We start from the raw sequence: 17,576 nt of genomic DNA, 5'->3' as shown, positions 1-17,576 counted from the left end.
CAATTGCCACTCACCATTTCCCTGACAGCTCAACCAAATCCCTTGCAAAACTTCTGCAGCTGTAAAGATTTTTCTAATTTTTTTTAAAAAAAAGAAATATATATACATTGATATTTCAATATCTCTCTTGCTCCCATTATCGTAGCGCCTTTGTTGCACGTACGGGAAAACACAGGAATAGGCAAACTCTTTCTTTAGAAAGGCTGGAGAAGGGTGAAATCGACGCGATATCCCTATCAGCAGCATACTAAACTGCAGGTGTTTCGGACTGATCTTGTGAGTGCTTTTTGTTTGTTTTCTGATCGCTGCAGCGTCCTCACCGTGGTGATGGAATACTGGGAATAAAGCAGGAAGCTCAAGTGCCTTGCTGCAACTTGACATGCTGACAACAGCTCCGTCTGCACTGTCGGACCCCCCCAAGAGGACTCCCAAAGTCCCATTAGATTAAAAATGTGCTAGCTAGTGCGATTACTACTGTGGTTGTTTCGGAGCTGTGCAGGTGTTTTGAAAGCAGCTACGGATCGCTGGGTAATTGGTGCCGGTGTCGCATTCCATCTTCTGCTTGATTTACTCTGCGCATTGGGCTATAATGTTGGACATCCTGGCTAACTCTTGTAGTTTTGAAGTTATATATCTCTTCTACGACGGTATCACTGGCGTCGGTATTTCTTACTGGGGTTTTGCCCCGTTCCGCATCCTGGTCGAAGGTCAACCGCTGATGTTGCGGTGTAACGGCTGAATCTCCGTGGTAGAGCCGCAACGGGGCGGTCAATGTGGTAGCTTTGGAAAACATTTTGGGTTTATTCAATTCGTTATATGGCCATGGCGGAAACAATGCAGGCCCATCCGGCGGTCCCAGCGCCGCCAAACCCGGCAAAGGCTTCACGAGATGTGGAAATGGCGAACGCACCCGTCGCATCAACACCGACTCAGCAGCCTATTCCTCCATACCAGCCTAACTCAACTCCAGTTTCTATCCCTGCTCCAGCTCCGCCATCGTCCCAGCCTCCGTCACATACTTATCCACCTCCTCCTATCCCATCTCAAGCTCCGGCGGGCGCTCCGCAACAGGTGAATCCTCCACAGCCACCGAATCAACCGCAACAACTACCGCTTCCGCCAATATCAACTCCGAATAACTTGCCTCCATCAACCCAGTCGAGCCTACCGCCTGCCAACCCGATCAACAGTCATGTTCCACCTACGCCGGCGCCGCCGAACCCGCAGATGCACATGGGAACGATCCCCATGGCGATATCGTCGCAACCAATAGCCGGATACTATTCAGAGCTGCCTGCGAATTCGCAAAGTCCCGAAGGATTCGAGATGATCAGCGATGGCGGCGGGATGCTCGCTGGAAACCGCATGGGGAAAAAGGACGTCAAGCGACGAACGAAGACTGGATGCCTGACCTGCAGAAAGCGCAGAATTAAGGTAAGTAATCCCCGTCAGTTGTGTATTTGTAGCCACATGGTGCGACGATTGATTTGGCGTTATCGTTGTTCGTTTCGCGGGTTCTGCCAGACTATATAAAAAATAATGTTCTTCCTCCCCGCAATGAAGCTCGCTTAAAAAGCGGGTGACTCGGGGGCGCCAGATGCCCCTCCACCAACCAGACCTTAACTCCCGCAAGCTTTCACTGAGCTACACACTTTGTCCCTGGCTGTCGTCCTGCCTGAGAAAGCCATTTGATTCTTTCTTTTCTGTCCGGGTAGAATTTCCCGTCAATTGACTCGATGGAAGCTTACGTCGCTACTGCTATCTAGTGTGACGAAAGACACCCCATCTGCCGGAATTGCGAGAAAAGCAAACGCGAATGCCTTGGATACGATCCCGTCTTTAGATCGCAGCCAGGGCCTTCAGCTATCCAACCAGCGCCCTCCCAGACTTCCTTCCAAGTCTCAGCGCCGCCGCAGGTGCCGCAATCCGCACCAGCACCTCCTGTCGCCTCTCACCCGGTATCCGGGCCTCCGTCCCACTCTCCGTCCGTCCCTACCCCATCTCCACAAGTCGCGTCTCCAGCGACAGAGCAGTTTAACCAAAGCTCTAACGTCAACTCCGCCGCCGCCGCAGCCGCGGCCGTACGATCCCCTAGTGTCCCGGCCACCCAAGAAAGCTACGAACACTTACTCATGGCGAACGCTATTCCGGAGTGCCGCAGTCTCGAATGTAGGTCAAACCCACGTTTCTCAGCTCTTGGATCTAGCTAATACCGCTGGTAGTGCATCAGATAAAGATCGATGACCTGTTGACGATGAGCGGCCAGCCGGGCCCTCTTCCAGAGAAGCTGGAGCTACCGCCAACTCGCATAGAAGAATGTGCGAATTTCTTCATGGCCTACGCAGTATGTGTCGATGTCTTTCTAGAAACGCACTGGTTCGAAGCCAACGCCCGTCACTTCCTGCTTGCCAATAAAAGTCTCCTGGCCCAGGTTTCCACGTTCCTGGATAGCTTTATGGAAAAGAAATGGACTACAAATCCCGAATGTGTCCCGGCTATGGAAAGCCGGGAATCTCGAATCATCTGGGACACAATGGCTCTTTGCCGTGAAGCTCAAGCTCAAAATACGAATTCGGATGGCAAAATCGTCCCGGAAGACCCTGAACTCACCCTGGCCGTTAATCGTCTGAAGGTCTTCGAAGCATTGGTCACCGGAGTCACGCTAAGGACCAACCCCACCTCTGCACCGGAATATGCTGGGGACGATTCGACTTGGGTCCCCACCGGGCTTGCGCAACAGCTCAAACGCAGTGAAATGAAATTTTGGGATGCCATCGGTCAATATCTCGTCATCACTGACGATATGCCAGAATGCAATGTACTACGCGACCTTGCGCTGATGGACGCCCGCGCGCATCTGGATATGATAGAGAATCGCGATGTTGTCTACTCGATTGCGGTTATTCGTCATATATCCCGGTTTCAGCCACGAAAGGTCAAAAATCTGCCTCCCTCGACTGATGAGAAGGACGTATCGGCGAAGCTATATGTAGCTACTAAATTTATCGAAGAAGAAAGGGATGGAAAGGCAACCAACCAAGTAATTAGACGGCTCTGCGCGCAGCTTCTCAGATGGTGGGAGAAGCCCGAAAATATGTAATTTCCGAGCCCAGCGATTCATACGGCGTTGGATGGGAATCTGGGCTTAACACCATGTATCATTCGGTGACTCGTTTCACGAGGTGGCGTTCTGGTTAATTTTTAGGGATGACTCGGCGTCTTTCCCGGGCTTTGAAATCAGCCATAAAAAAGTAGGGAAGGCTACACATACATGGGAAGGCAGATAATTGGCGTTTTGCGCGAGGATGGTTTGGCTTCCTTATGATTTCCATGCCGTGAAAGCTCTTCTTCCACGTTTTTAAGACTCCCTTCTAGAATATACCATAGCTTGGGGTTAGTAACACCTCAGTTCTCTCCCAAGCATATGAATTTGAATACCTTTCAAGTTTCCCTTGGATTGGGTGCGCTCAACCGAAATGTCTTAGGCGTCTTTATGGATGTAGCTGACTCCTAATCATCGCCTATTTGTAGCACAAAAGCGGCTCTCTCAATCACCCTATACCAAAGCAACAGCGTAATTATACTAGAGACTATCAATAAAAATTCTTTTTCTGTTATTAGACAACTCGTTCCATGTATAAAAATAACTCAAGGATAAATATATTAGCCCATAAATATATGGAAGTGCTCTCTTAACTCCCCCTTATGATCTGTTCTTTCTCTACAGTCCAACCTCTATTCAGATTTATAACCCTTCGAATGCATGTCGGGGTGAGAGCCACCCAACCTTTAAAAAAAAAAAAAAAAAAAAAAAAAAAAAAAAAAAAAAAAAAAAAAAAAAGGGAGGAAAAAGGCGATTTTTCGCATTAATATGAAAGTCCAGAGCTACATATCAGCTTGTTCTGGAACAGGTGACTTCAGCTTTCCTGTCTCAAGCACTCGCCGGATGTTATCCATTGCCCATTCCTCCATCGCGGTTTGTGTCTGAGGGGTGATAAGGGTCAGAGCAGGTGCTCAGAAAGCGCCAGTTGGAAGAGGGTGGCATTTGACTCACCTCGACGGACCAGGTACCCATATGCGGCACCAACATGACGTTAGGATTTCGTAGCAGTCCAGGATGCACATTAGGCTCATCCTCAAAAACATCAAGACCGGCTGAGAGAACTTTGCCGGAGTCTAGCGCTTGGACAAGTGCTTCCTCATCCATGACGGCGCCGCGAGCAGTGTTGACCACGATGATGCCGTCTTTCATTTTGGCGAACTCGGGAGCACCGATAATATGCTGGGTGTTTTTCTATATACGTAGAATTAGCCATGAGCTCAACACGAATCGTTGACAAGAGAGCAACACGACTGCACGATTGCCGTGCAGTGTCTCCAAACAGGGTCGCCCCGACACCTACATTCAAAGGTAAGTTTAAGCTCAGAACATCGCTTTGTGCCAGCAATTCATCGAAAGAGACGTATTCCCCCCCGTCGGAAAGCTCCTCGCTCAATTTTCTACGATTGTGGTAGATAATTTTCATCCCAAATGCCTCAGCCTTCTTCTTTAAATTCCTTCCGATGCCTCCCATGCCTAGGATGCCGAGCGTCTTCCCTTGTGGATCGTGTCCCAAGGCAGGCAGAGGTTTTCCTTTCCATTTACCCTCTCGTAGGGCTTGCATTCCCGTGTTAAAATTTCGTAAAGTGCCGATTATCAGAAACATATTTACGTCGGCCGTGGAATCATCCACGGCTGTTGGGACATTGGAGACAAGCAGTGGTGGAGAACGAGCACTGCATGCATGCACATCGATCTGATCATATCCGGCACCTGTATGAATTCACTGAATAACGTGAACAGATATGATGGTAAAGTACGATAAATGAAGGGAGCCAAGTGACTCGGGGGCCAAAGATAGTCGAGAGAGAAAGATATCACTTTGGAGGAGGGAAAGAAAATCTCAGAGGGAAATATCAATTATCACATACCACAGTGGGCGAGAAATCTCATGGATTTGGGCAAGGCGTTCACTAATTCCTCATCTATCAGACCGGTGATGCTCACGGACCCGAAGGTTCGATACGCAACGAGGACGCCATCGAGGCAACCACTGCGACATTCTTCAATAAAGTCTTCCCGGTTCGTGGATCGCGGTTCAATCAGATCTGCGAGGTCCGAAAGCGCGTTCCACTCGGTGTGCGCGCTGCGATGATCTTAAAGTTAGTCGAGACTTAAATCGCCATGGGTAGAAGCATGTTGCCGAGCAAGCAGGCATCTGAGACTTCGTGATCTAGATCACGGCTGCATTTTCGGAGGCATGAGGGCAACTAGTTCAACCTACTGGTCGATTTTCCCCAGCAAGAGGACCTTGGGCCTCATGTCCGATCCCATCGTCGTCAATCAGCTTGGTTTGTGTCGGTTAATGCTCTCACCTCCGCGTCGGATGCCCGGCTTTTTCTCTCGCGAGGCTGAGCAATGGCGGGAAAGGCTCCGGATGGTTGCTCCGTTAGTTAGTTGGTTTACTCTTGTTTTGAGATAGTCAACGAGTCAATTATATTATATCGATTTCAAATCACTCAGTAATCATTTGACGTCGATGTGTCCCAGCAACAACGAAGGGACCGCGAGACTTCGACTTTTAAAGTGGATAGATTGCGCTGTTAGTCGGTTCGGAGCCAGCTCTCGGAACGGGATCGGTTCTGAATCCCACCACACTGAAAGTTCAGGGGGGAACTCGACGGGCTGAGGAATCTGCCCCAAAATCCAGGGCTCCATCGGGCTTTGAGGGATACCTTCGCCAGTCGTCACTTTTCCGCTCGCCTCGCGGTCCCAACCATCTCGCACGCGATGGGGCGGATATCCAATTTGGCTGAACTCTAACTCGGTCTAAGATCCTTGGGACTCTGGATCTCGGGATAATCTGTCAAGCTCTGTGCTAATAATGGGCATTTCGTCCGAGAGCGCCTTAAGCCGTCAAAAGAAAATCAACAACGATCCTTGCGGGCGCTGCGAAGGATGGTTGGTTGATTTGCTTTCTATGTACGGAGTACGGAGTAGCGACGACATACATATATCCTGCGCAATGACCCAGTCTGGTTGAAAGCGACCAACAAGCCGGCATATCGCTGGCCCTGAATGAAATGCCAACTGGAAAACCAGTCCCGGAATGATGGTCATCGAATAAACCGGTCGTACAACAAGGTTATCCTGCCGAGAGCCGTGTTCTGATGTTGAAAATGTCTTGACTATTATATTATATACAACACACGGGAAGTATTCTCATATCCAGCAAATCTCGAAACGCACTCACTGCAACCGGTTTTAACTTTGGTATGGTGCTTTGCTTTTTCATGTCTCAAAAATAGAACAGTGTCTTAATGTGAAGATGCAACGAACGCAAACCGACGCTCGCTCCGAATCTAACAGATCCCTCCATGGACCCGACCGGCTAAAGCAAAGATTTGATGTAAGGTGATATTACGAATAGATTCGACATCATGCAAATCCATAATTCGTCCATGCGAAAAGAAATCTCAAGTAGCCCCGGACGCACAGCAGTCTCGAAAAATCCAACGAGGTTCAAAATTTTCTTGGGATCCCTATCATTCCGCAGCCAAAACTCTCGTCCAGTCGAACTTATTCCATCGTTTCTTAAACCCCTCTACTCTGCGATCACCACCCTTCTGCCATCTACCTTGCCGCTTAATGACATCCGGCTCTAGATCAAGCATTCCCCCAATGATCTCCCGCGCAAACAAGTCTCCACGTGGCCAACGATTACTGTCTTCGACGATATGGCCCAATCCGCCGTCAAGCTCGAACCAAACATGGAAATAGGGCATTTCCTTCGCCAACGTACGGCGAAACGCCAGTTTCCCAAGGCCTTGCCGAGACTTGGCGAGTGTATCAATCACTTTCTTGTGCTGTGTCCATTCCTCGTCGGCCGAGAGAATAGCCTCTTTGAAAAAAGCGGATGCCGTCTCTCCAAGACTATAGGGAAGTGGAACCGCCTCCATAGTGGCGTGCCGCCTTTGCTGGGGCCGAGCCGCATTTTCATAAAAGATAACGCCTCGCCCTTGATCGTGGTACATTCTCGTTAAACATTTCATGAAATTTCGAATTTCTTCCCACTCATCGTCGTCGCATTCGAGGAGATTGGTCCGGTGCTGGATGGGAACAATACAGGCCGCTCCTTCGCTCAACTCAGGCTCAGTCGGGAGCGTCAGATATACCCTTGTCGCCAGTGATACCACTGGCGCTATGGGCGGGGTCTCTGTGTCCTCGCGATAGCATAATGGGCAGTTATCTAGAATGCGATTCATCTTCTGAAATTCGTTGATGGCAGTATTCTTAATATTTAACTCAGATTTTTGGACACGCTTTGCCAGCTTCGCGGCATTCTCATCCATGTATTCGAGATCATTCTAAGCGAATAACGCGTCAATATTATACCTTTTTTTTTAAAGGGTTGATTTGCAGAATACTCACATCAAACTTTGCATCTTTAGCAATTCGTTCAGCGAATCGCATTCCTTCTCCGCCTGCTTGACCTCTGGTTCTACGCTCTTCGCGAACCATGTCTTCAATGCTCATATCCTCATTCTCTTGCACAAGCCCCCTTTCACGCCCTCTCTTACTCTCTACAGCTTTCACTTCGGCCCTGTGACCAGCCAGCATTCTGTTCTCCATAACTCCCAACACCACAACGTCGGATTCCTTCCGATTTGCAGCGGCTGCCACCGCAGCATTATATTGTGCCTCCAAGTCTGCAGCATTAGACGAGCCCCGTAGTTTGGCTTTCATCATCTGGGCCTTGAGACGATTCAGAGCCGTAGAATCTAATGGTTTGGTCGACTGAGAGGGAGGGTTCGTCTCCATTCGCTCCTCGTGGAGAGTAGTTTCAATTTCTTCGCCCTGCATGGTTGCGCCTTCGTCCCTCCTCACACCCATTTCAAGTTTTCGCTCCTGGTATAGATCTCCATTGGGCTTTATCTTCCCGACGTAGCCATTTCCAAGTCGATCTCTCCGACCAAGCTCAATTTCTTCCTCCCGTGCATCGTCGAACGAGCGCAGATCGCCATATCGCTCAATCGCGACTTCTTCCAGCTTCCGGCCTTCCTCTTCCGCTTGTCTATAAACTGCTTTGAGCTTTGTCATCCGCCAGTGTGATCCAGAATCACCAAATGTATAATCAACTTCATGCTCCGCTGGCTGTTCCACCGCAGCACGCTCGGGGTCATCTTCTTGCAGGTCATGTAGATGCCGATTCAACTCTTTTTCATGTAGCTTATATTCGAAGTCTGCCTGCAGCATTTTCGCCCTTGGTGATGGAGGTTTTTGTTGTCTCCGCTGAACGTAGTCCACCTCAAGAGCAGATGGAGCTTCCATCCATGCATCGCGCTGTAACTTGGACGGCTCCTCTTGAAGCACTAACCCGGGATCACGATGTTCCTTTGATCTCTCCTCGTCTCTTTCATCCCGAGAATCGTGTCGAAGCCTGCGCTTGCGACTCCGTTCTCCATCATCTGCATTGCTGGAGGAATGGTGTCTCGACCGCTTATGTTTGTGCGCGTGTTCGCTATCGGAGTGATTGCTACGATGCCTCGATGAATGATGGTGATGGGGCCTGTCGCTATGGTGCCGAGATCGATCCCCATTGTTGTCTCTGTCTCTTTCCCTTTCTCTGTCCTTGTGCTCGTTTTTTCCTCGGTATGAGCGTCGCTCCCGATCGCGATCTCGATCTCGGTCACGGTTTCGTTCTCCGTGTTTCTCCCGTCGCCTTTCTCTCTTCTCCCTCTCTTGCTGACTCTCTGCTAGCTCTCGTTCGAAGTCTTCCAAGGTCATGCTGGATGTGTATGATACATTCGTGGTATTTTTGGCATGACAAGTCCTAATTGGCCCCTGTTATGTTTGTTCAGACTTCAGAGGCTCCAAATTGTTTTTTTGCAGACCTCCAACGTTCGTGTTGTGGTCAAGCAGCAAGGTTGGTTGATGACGTCTGGCGCTGGATCATCAATTTTGCCTCAGCGCGAAAAGCACCAGAATTAATTCGAGTCGCATAACTTCACTCAAACGCGACCCTTCCTTTGGCTACACACATTATAATTTTCTTTTTTATCTTTGGGCTTGCTCTTGAGCTTTCCCACACATATAATCTATTTTTCCACCGCTACAAACGACATTTGCAAGTATGGCGAAGCCACCGGTTGCCGTCGTCTGCGTCGGCATGGCAGGTATACATATACATCCGCACAAAGAGCTTTCTCAACGTAAATGATTTTCTTTTGGAACATGGGCTGATGAACAATTCCTTTCATTAGGCTCCGGGAAAACAACTTTTATGCAGCGCATCAACTCTCATCTTTACTCTAAGCATCAGCCTCCCTACGTCGTCAACCTCGACCCCGCCGTACACTCAGTTCCATTCGAGAGCAATATTGACATCCGAGACTCAATTAACTACAAAGAAGTCATGAAGCAGTATAACCTGGGACCCAACGGGGGAATTCTCACGTCGCTGAATCTTTTCGCAACCAAAGTTGATCAGATCCTTTCTATTTTGGAGAAGCGGACTCTCGCCGACCCCGCGCAGAACCCCACCGCAAAGCAATTCAGGCACATTCTCGTTGACACGCCGGGCCAGATCGAAGTATTCGTATGGAGTGCATCGGGCAGCATTTTACTGGAATCGTTGGCATCCTCGTTCCCGACGGTTATCGCTTATGTTATCGACACGCCGCGGACGAGCTCGACCAGCACGTTCATGAGCAATATGCTTTACGCTTGCAGCATCCTATATAAGACGAAACTACCTATGATCCTAGTTTTTAATAAGACTGATGTTAAAGATGCGGAGTTCGCGAAAGAATGGATGTCTGATTTTGAAGCTTTTCAGGCTGCGCTTCGGCAGGAAGAGGAGGGGGGCGCTTTTGGCGGTGCGGAGGGCGGAGTTGGGGGCATGGGTGGTGGAAGTGGGTACATGGGCTCCTTTTTGAACAGCATGAGCTTGATGCTCGAGGAGTTTTATCGACATCTCAGCGTGGTTGGAGTGAGTTCGATGACAGGCCAGGGTATTGATGAGTTCTTTCAGGCCGTTGAAGAAAAGAGAAAGGAGTTCGATCGGGATTATAAGCCTGAATTGGACAGAAAAAGGGCTGAAAGGGAAAAGGAGAAGGAATCACGAAGAGAAGTCGAGCTGGGAAAGCTGCTTCAGGACATGAATGTCTCCGGATCAAAGAAGGCAGATGAACCCGAAACGGTATCAGATATTGAAGAAGAAGGCGACACAGATGAAGACGAAGAGACTGCTGGCCCGTCCGACCGGCGAGATGACTCCAACTTATCACAGAGGTACAAGAAGGCACTTGCCGAGTCTTCTGAAGCAGGAAATGAAGACAGCAGTTTTACAAGATATATACGGTCCGGCAACGTATAGACTGTCAAGAAAATTGAAAATATTTCACGAAGAGAAAGTATCAACTGCTTAATATCTGATTCTACGGCCGCCTGCATGTAACTTGGCGTTGTTTGTGGTGTCTGCACTTCTTGATAATATCCGGTTCTGATAATAAAATTAGGAATCATCCTTAATTACTTACCCTTTAAACCATGGCTGATTGCTTCAAAATGAGGGCCATCACCGACGAAATCCAATTGTCTCACCTGCGAACGTAGCAAACAATTGGATCGTTGTAAGTAAGGACTGTAGTAGCTGCAGAAGTACAAATTCAACGAGATCTAGGCTGCACTCTTATTTGATACGAAGCTGATATCTTGCATTGAGCACGCGGAGGTTCGACGCTGAAGCACGGACAGTTTCATGCCTTGTCGGTGCTGTTGGCAGAGCGAGCCCACCAGCCCAATGACATCACCACCGCCTTCACCCAGCAAGTTTCGCGCATCCCAGCGCCGGGATACAAAAGCAAAGCTGCTTCTTGGGTTCGAACGTACACAGCTGTCTCGAACCGCTTTACGTTGTCGAATCTTACCCTCTCGACCATCATGGACGTGAGAACTATCCCCTGCCTTAAGATCGGTCCTACTCCACCTGCTAACCTTTGCTTTGCAGGTCTTCTACATGTATACGTATGGCACAGGCGCCTGGCTAAGTTTGCAGGGCTTAACCCTCGTCGCGTCGCCCAAACTGATCATCGCCTTGCTCCTTGACGAGCCTCGCCCCCCATCTGGTAAGGCTTGTTGTCTGCTGATGACAAGAGGAATGGGCTGCCCGGCTTACCAGGATCTTTTCTTTAGGATTGGAAGTCTACTTTGCGCGCTCACTTGGCTTAACTCTGATTACACTCTCCGTCCTAACCGTGATTCTAACCGGGTCCATCCCGCTAACGTCCGAATATGCCATAAGCCCCGAAGAAAACGACCCCAAAGCCCCCTACGCCGTGCCGACGCTTATGATAACTTCCGCGCTCCATGCCACGGCAGCGTCCTATGCATATACATGGGTTGTCTGGGGAGGGGGTGTAGCTTATATGGTGGGAATGATGGTTTCCGGAGGACTGTCAGCAATAGGCCTCTGGTGTATGCTGTTTGCAAGCACAAAGGGCCGAATCAGCAGGAGAACAGGGGCAGATAAGAGGATGAGCGGGTTCCCGTTTGACAACACACAGGCAGACAAGAAAAGGCAGAAAAAGCGAATGTAAGCGGATGGGAAGCCATGTCTGGACTTAGCGCTGCAATTAAGAGGTGCACGTTTCAAGGGATACCAAAGTGACACCCACGTCCAGCGAGCAAACCATTGCAAGTTATCATCGTTGAAAGCATACTACCAATATGCAGTTTTCCATAACTAGTTAGTTAACGTAATCCACCACCGAGCCGGCCACCAAGATCACTGTATAGTAATTAAATAGATTTTAATCCAAATTATCAATGCTCAACAACAACTAATTAAATTAAATTAGATTACACTGGGATTAGGGCAGCTTCTTCTTGTATGGCCTACAATTTGGCAGTTCGTACACCTTGGTGGAGCCCGTGAGCGTCGTGCAGGCTCAGAAGCTGGGGCCTCAGAGGGTTGAATAGCAGGGAGTTCAACAACCTCAGCAGGTGGAATAATAAGAGCCTGAGCTTGTTCTCTGGTTAAACCTCCTTCATGTTGAATCTGGCGCCTAGATCTCTTGTGTTTTTGCTTCTCTTTCTCATTTGCGGCAAATATATTCTGATATTGCTTCTTCATAATGGTTGCACTGACCATCCCATATTCACAGGCCTTGATAATTTGATAAAATCCTTCCATCAAGCCTTGAGATGAGCTCTCAAGTCCCTGCCCCATAAGATTCTTGATCTTATCCACCTGCCTATGCAACTGCCGGGGGTTGCTTGGTGTTTGTAGGATCCAGGATGACTGGGACTTGCTAGATTGGCTAGCTGGGGGAGTAGGGGTTCGCAGTTGAATATCCAGCTGCTGAATAACCTTCCTATCCTCACATTTTGCTTGCTTGTAATTATAGCGTCTGGAATAGCAGCATTTGAGCTCCGTATGGTGTTTAATCAGATTTGACACCCAGTTCTTGCCAACACGGGGGGGAGGAGAGGTAGGATCTTGTATGGTAAGAAGATGATGAGCCATATTCTCAACAAATGCTGGCCGCGGGGGTAATGCTCGTTTATCTAGGTCAAGGATCCACTGAACTAGCTGATCTTCTTCAGCCTTAGTGAATTTGGTTAAATTTGCGCGTAAATTCACTCTTGAAGGCCTGCCCCTGAACCGATCCTGCAGAGTAGTACGAGGCACCCCATATAGACGTGCAGCTTCACGAATTGAGGCAATTTCTTGCTTTTTGATGGCATTTATTGCAAGTTCAAGTCTTCCCTCTATCTCGACAGAGTTTCTAGCATTTTTCTTGCGAACTAGTAGCATAATTGCGCGTTGAAGTAGAAAAGTTAGGAAATTGGGATATTTTGATTTTGGTGGCCGGGTCGTATGTGGATTACGTTAGTAAACCAGTTAGTGATTAGTAATCAACTCATGTACTTCGCCACGTGATGAGTGACTACTCTGATCGCGTGCAAAAGCCTCGCCGCTTCAACGATGCCTCGACAAACCGCCAAACAGCCATCCACAGCCGGTCGACGTCGCTGGAGCAAATCTCGCGCCGATTTTAGGGACCCCAAGCTCCACCACGCGAGCCCTATGGATGCTCTCCTCCGCGACGATGGACGACGCAGGGACGGAAACACCGACAAATCCACCCCAATTGCCACCACCACAACCATCGCCAGAACTTGGAGCCTTACCTAGAACTCCCCTGAACGAGCACGGATTGAGCTTGGATCGCGACCTAGAGGCCGAGATTAAAAATGGTGGTACACATAATCAAGGGCAGTTGCCCGGGGACTCTGAAGAGCCCAGGGTGCAAGAGGGCCCTGGCCAGGAGCACGCTGGCTTGAAGGACGGGCAAGCATGGGATCAAATAATGGTCGATGCTGTACCTACCACTGACGCAATTGCGACCGCCGCCATCGTCACTGAACAAGCTCAAACCGAGCCGGCGCACGCTGCCATTGTTGTCGACCCAGAAATCTCGACCCCTGAGGCGCAGAATCATGGTAGCAGCATTGGCCAATCCTCAATTCAAAGGCAACCGCGTCAAAGCCAGACCAGCGTGGCTCCTGACAGTAATTCCGTCCTAGCGGTTACCGCACCGCAGTATACTTTTCTAGAGAGTCGCCAGGCGGCTACTCCTCAGCATCTTGGTCAACCACCCCCTATTCCACCGCCTTCACCAAATTATGGGCTTCCAGCGCATCCAGAATTCATCCAGCCACGTAGTAACCACGGCCACCCGATGTCACTTCCTCCCTGCCCTCCATCGGGCGCGCCGCCGATCCAACAACAGCAACAGCCGACTCTTCAAAACATAATATGCCACTTTCCCAGTCCTATCCAATCGAGCCCTGCAGCACCGGGGTTAAGCAATGACGGTGCAAGTCATTTTAAGAATATGAAACTCATTCCTGAGCCGCCAGATCTACAGCGTTGGAGAGAAAGACTGTTCAATGTTGAGGGTACTATCGTCCTGAGTGAGGAGGAGTATGTCTCAGTTTTCGTTCTTCCGGCTCTTCACATACCCCGGCGACCTGGACTCCTTTCCCCGCTGACTCTCTTTCTAGATTTCAGACCTATTTTCCACATGTCGACAACGTCTACTCCCACCGCTCTACTCAGCGCTACAAACGCAAACCTTTTATATCCCATTACTGGGACTGTCGACTGAAAGGTCGCCCGCCGGGAACCCCCAAATCTGCCGACCCAAACAAAAAGAAGCGCAAACGTATCGCGCGCGAGAGGAATCTATGCGACGTTAAAATAAAAATCACAGAGTACTTCCCGGGAGCTATGACCATGGCCCCGGATCTGGACATGGGGATCTCGGCGCTCGCCGGCGCTGTTGACTCATTACCTGCAACGTCCGGAGTCAATGCGCCGACGGCTTCCCAACCGTTTGGCGTGTTGGCACCGAGTACGATGCTACCCGAGGGCCATCCGGGCGCAACAGGAGCGAGATATTACACAATTCAACGAGTAAATGGGAACGGGGCCAATGGCAGGTCCGTCACGGCCGGTGGATCGCATAGACATACTCTGGAAGAAAGCGATCGGATCAAGAAGAACAGTGTGCAGCGGTTTCTGATAAAGGACGAGAAGGAAAAGAAAAAGGCCATCGTAAGTATCCCTAATGTTGTTTCGCTAAGCAGCAGCTTGTTTTGTTTTGCGCTGTTCAAGCCGGCGAAGTACATCCGGGCTTTGACGTCATCGCGTTTTCCCAACTGTTTCCGTCTGGAGGACTACCGCAGCTTCGACTCAAACATCAAGACCCCCATCATTGGACACTTTCATCGATCAATATTTAGTCTTATTTCTCTTCTCCTGGTCTGGAGTACAAGACAATGCAAAATAAATTACTCCTAAGATTTCTACACTACTCCAGAATCGCAATGACTGACCAAAAACAGAGCCAACAGCTCAAAACGTACCACAAAAAGGCGTCCGGCTACGCTTGGCTAACGGTGAACAAACATAAACGAGAGAGCGATCTCAAGCTTTACGCCAGTTGCTTTTGGTAAGTCCCCCAAGTCTCGCAACGACTCTACACGACTCGTTCTCGCAGACAGGGATTGACCACTATTACCCTTTTTTCCGTAGCCCTTTCGTCCAGCGGGTTTGGATTGCACTTGAAGTTAAGGGAATACCGTATCAATACATCGAAGTTGACCCCTATAGAAAGCCGGATTCGCTGTTGGAGGTCAATCCGCGGGGGTTAGTTCCGGCTATACGTCACGGCAACTGGGCTTGTCACGAAAGTACCGTTTTGTTGGAATATGTAAGTTCTCCATTGGACTGAAGAGGATTGCTTGGTGTACTGATCTTCGAATAATAGCTCGACGATCTCGATGCCGGGAATCCTCTCTTGCCTCCCGGAAAACCACAACTTCGGGCGCATTGCCGATTGTGGGCAGACCATGTGTGTATAAAGTCTTTTATTTCATTTTGGCCTACAGCTAACGACCACGCGTTAGGTAAACCGGCATATCATACCCTGTTTCTATCGTCTTCTCCAAGAGCAAGATTTCCAGAAACAGATCGAGTATACGGAAGAGTTAAAGGACGATATTAGCAAACTCGTCAACGCGTCCCATGTAACGGGACCGTTCTTCCTTGGGCCAGACATCTCCTTTGTCGACATTCAATTTGCACCCTGGATGCTTAGGCTGAGTCGCGTATTAAAGCCATATCGTGGGTGGCCAGATCCAGAGAAAGGCAGTCGCTGGGCTGCGTGGGTGGATGCCATAGAAGCCAATGACCAGATCATGGCCACAACGAGTTCAGATGAACTATACTTGGATAGCTATCAGAGATATGCCGGTACGTATTTCAAGTTCCCGCTGCACCAAGGAGGTGGTCCCCGTTCTGACGTTTGATATAGAAAATCGACCCGACACATCGATGCTGGCGAACGCCATTAATTCCGGAAGACCTCTGCCGTAAAATTTAGCGCAATTCTGGTGTTGTTTTCATTTTTGGTTTATCTTGGAATAGGTTCGGTGGTGGTAACGGCGTTGGGAACGGTTCCGTGATTTTCAGTCATGACAGTTCGACTGGCCAGTCCTTTTTCCTTCCTTCTACCAATATCCATAGCGTTCAGAAATAATGATAATAATCGGTGTGAAAAAACTTCAGCGAGGCGCAGCCCCACTACCTCGCTCGGCAAAACCAAATCCACCAGGTCCACTCCCATCGGGACCCCTAGGACTTCGAATGGGCATCTGAGGCTGAGGAGACTGTGATTGGGGCTGAGACCGCGGCCTTGAATCTTCTCCGCCGCCAAATTGCTGTCTGGTTTCCCTTCTCTTTCCATGATTCGAATTTGGCTTAGGAACGTAGTTCGGATCGTACAGCTGTCTGCCTCTCGCGGATCTAGAAGACGAATCCCTCCTCTCGCCTCTATCTCTATTAGCTCCATTTGATCGAGCCTTTCCCTTCCATTTATTTTCTCCGCTAGTATGCTGCGGCTGCTGCTGTTGCCGCGGCGGCGTCGTGCTACCCGGCGATGACGCGCCGGACCCGGCATTGGAGCTTCCAAACAGACGTTCCCGAACTTCTTCATACTTGCGTTGCTTTTCTTCCCTTTCGCGCTGGGCTATCGCCAGGCGTTCTTCCGGGGTGAGTTCCTTCGGCTGTTTGGTTTCCTCATCAGAGTTGTCTTCGTCTTCGATCTCGTTTGCATTGTCGTTATTGCCAGTGGTGGGACGAGGCGAGATCGTCACTCTTTGTAGTCCTGCGGTTGCAGCGCTGAGACCAGGGGAGGATTGAGGATTGCGACTGAGGACTTTGACCGTTGGCTTGTATTCGGATTTGAGAGGAACTTTGGAGCGGGATTCGAGGTAGTGGGACATTTGGTTGGATCCGCTGGAAGAGCAAAACGTAGATATATGTTAGCACCGGCTCACGATATGTCGCATTCCCGTTGGGCAGGCAAATTTTTTTTTTTTCCCCCAATACGGAGGATGCGTAGGTTGCTAAAGGGGACGTACGCTTCTGCTTCGGCCTCCGCCCAGAGCTGCCGATTGAACTCTGCATGTTGGGCGCGTAGTTGTGCCTTTTTGGCTCTTGAAGAGATCTTCTTTCCTGATTCTTGCTGGGGAGCGGGTGTGGGAGCTGGGGAGTCTTGAGTTTTGTTCTGTGATGTTGTTAGTTCAGTTCGTGTTTATCATCACCGCGGCGACAGACTGCAAGTATTCTTATATTTTGCTGATTGGGACTAAAATTTGATTCTGGGGATGGATAGGAATGAACTTGTGAAGGGTTAACAACATACATCAACTTGTTCCTCCCAATCATCATCCCATGCGTCTGGGATGTGCTTTGGATTGTTCATGGCTGAGAGGATTGATTAAAGCACCCACTTCGGCTAGAGTTGTTAAGAAATAAAGCGAATGATCTGAATTGACAAAGGGCAGGAACAAGAGACAATAGTGGATATACTGCTTGATCAACTGCTTGTCTACTTGATTGATAACGATGATGTCGCATATGTATCTGTCTCTTAGGTCCCTTCGGTGGTCAAGAATGATG

The 17,576-nt window shown here is 49.4% G+C and overlaps 7 protein-coding genes across 7 annotated transcripts; 4 read left to right on the top strand and 3 right to left on the bottom strand.

Annotated features, from left to right (window-relative positions):
• Positions 1-73: 73 nt before the first annotated feature.
• On the top strand, positions 74-3,445 carry CIMG_01608 (uncharacterized protein). Its single transcript, XM_001247836.2, has 5 exons — positions 74-276; positions 422-528; positions 619-1,434; positions 1,767-2,169; positions 2,223-3,445. The coding sequence occupies exons 3-5, from the start codon at positions 817-819 to the stop codon at positions 3,098-3,100; spliced, it is 1,899 nt and encodes a 632-aa protein (XP_001247837.2). The 5' UTR covers positions 74-276; positions 422-528; positions 619-816; the 3' UTR covers positions 3,101-3,445.
• Positions 3,446-3,682: 237 nt separating this feature from the next.
• On the bottom strand, positions 3,683-5,691 carry CIMG_01609 (glyoxylate reductase). The gene is made up of 5 exons (XM_001247837.2): positions 5,325-5,691; positions 4,972-5,186; positions 4,404-4,813; positions 4,055-4,294; positions 3,683-3,984 (listed from the first exon to the last, which is right to left on the bottom strand). The coding sequence occupies exons 1-5, from the start codon at positions 5,372-5,374 to the stop codon at positions 3,886-3,888; spliced, it is 1,014 nt and encodes a 337-aa protein (XP_001247838.1). The 5' UTR covers positions 5,375-5,691; the 3' UTR covers positions 3,683-3,885.
• A 322-nt stretch (positions 5,692-6,013) lies between these two features.
• On the bottom strand, positions 6,014-8,908 carry CIMG_01610 (cell cycle control protein). The gene is made up of 2 exons (XM_001247838.2): positions 7,472-8,908; positions 6,014-7,407 (listed from the first exon to the last, which is right to left on the bottom strand). The coding sequence occupies exons 1-2, from the start codon at positions 8,825-8,827 to the stop codon at positions 6,586-6,588; spliced, it is 2,178 nt and encodes a 725-aa protein (XP_001247839.1). The 5' UTR covers positions 8,828-8,908; the 3' UTR covers positions 6,014-6,585.
• Positions 8,909-9,173: 265 nt separating this feature from the next.
• CIMG_12771 (ATP binding protein) lies at positions 9,174-10,573 on the top strand (the record flags this gene model as incomplete). The annotated part of the gene is made up of 2 exons (XM_001247839.2): positions 9,174-9,216; positions 9,304-10,573. 2 exons carry the CDS (start codon positions 9,174-9,176, stop codon positions 10,416-10,418), a joined length of 1,158 nt encoding a protein of 385 aa, XP_001247840.1. The 3' UTR covers positions 10,419-10,573.
• Positions 10,574-10,984: 411 nt separating this feature from the next.
• Positions 10,985-11,640, top strand: CIMG_12770 (uncharacterized protein; the record flags this gene model as incomplete). The annotated part of the gene is made up of 3 exons (XM_001247840.1): positions 10,985-10,990; positions 11,052-11,169; positions 11,237-11,640. The coding sequence occupies 3 exons, from the start codon at positions 10,985-10,987 to the stop codon at positions 11,638-11,640; spliced, it is 528 nt and encodes a 175-aa protein (XP_001247841.1).
• Positions 11,641-13,155: 1,515 nt separating this feature from the next.
• Positions 13,156-16,175, top strand: CIMG_01614 (glutathione transferase; the record flags this gene model as incomplete). The annotated part of the gene is made up of 7 exons (XM_001247842.2): positions 13,156-14,033; positions 14,114-14,666; positions 14,957-15,063; positions 15,147-15,324; positions 15,382-15,465; positions 15,521-15,866; positions 15,928-16,175. The coding sequence occupies 7 exons, from the start codon at positions 13,156-13,158 to the stop codon at positions 15,987-15,989; spliced, it is 2,208 nt and encodes a 735-aa protein (XP_001247843.2). The 3' UTR covers positions 15,990-16,175.
• A 2-nt stretch (positions 16,176-16,177) lies between these two features.
• Positions 16,178-17,379, bottom strand: CIMG_01615 (uncharacterized protein; the record flags this gene model as incomplete). Its single annotated transcript, XM_001247843.1, has 3 exons — positions 16,178-16,910; positions 17,036-17,181; positions 17,320-17,379. The coding sequence occupies 3 exons, from the start codon at positions 17,377-17,379 to the stop codon at positions 16,178-16,180; spliced, it is 939 nt and encodes a 312-aa protein (XP_001247844.1).
• Between the last annotated feature and the right edge of the window lie 197 nt (positions 17,380-17,576).

This window comes from Coccidioides immitis (genome assembly GCF_000149335.2).
Source record: "Coccidioides immitis RS genomic scaffold supercont3.1, whole genome shotgun sequence".
Classification (NCBI taxonomy): Eukaryota; Fungi; Ascomycota; class Eurotiomycetes; order Onygenales; family Onygenaceae; genus Coccidioides; species Coccidioides immitis.
Note: the sequence above shows the minus strand (reverse complement) of the source record. Positions and strands in the feature narration are given on the sequence as shown.

Bases quoted from the DNA above. Each gene is read 5' to 3' on its own strand.
- CIMG_01609 (XM_001247837.2), bottom strand. From the start codon at position 5,374: ATGGGATCGGACATGAGGCCCAAGGTCCTCTTGCTGGGGAAAATCGAC. The intron at 4,295-4,403 runs GTAGGTGTCGGG...CTACGTATATAG, and splicing joins GCTTAAACTTACCTTTGAAT to AAAAACACCCAGCATATTAT. The intron at 3,985-4,054 runs GTGAGTCAAATG...ATCACCCCTCAG, and splicing joins TGGGTACCTGGTCCGTCGAG to ACACAAACCGCGATGGAGGA.
- CIMG_01610 (XM_001247838.2), bottom strand. From the start codon at position 8,827: ATGACCTTGGAAGACTTCGAACGAGAGCTAGCAGAGAGTCAGCAAGAG. The intron at 7,408-7,471 runs GTGAGTATTCTG...TTATTCGCTTAG, and splicing joins CTAAAGATGCAAAGTTTGAT to AATGATCTCGAATACATGGA.
- CIMG_01608 (XM_001247836.2), top strand. From the start codon at position 817: ATGGCCATGGCGGAAACAATGCAGGCCCATCCGGCGGTCCCAGCGCCG. The intron at 1,435-1,766 runs GTAAGTAATCCC...ACTGCTATCTAG, and splicing joins GCAGAAAGCGCAGAATTAAG to TGTGACGAAAGACACCCCAT. The intron at 2,170-2,222 runs GTAGGTCAAACC...TACCGCTGGTAG, and splicing joins GGAGTGCCGCAGTCTCGAAT to TGCATCAGATAAAGATCGAT.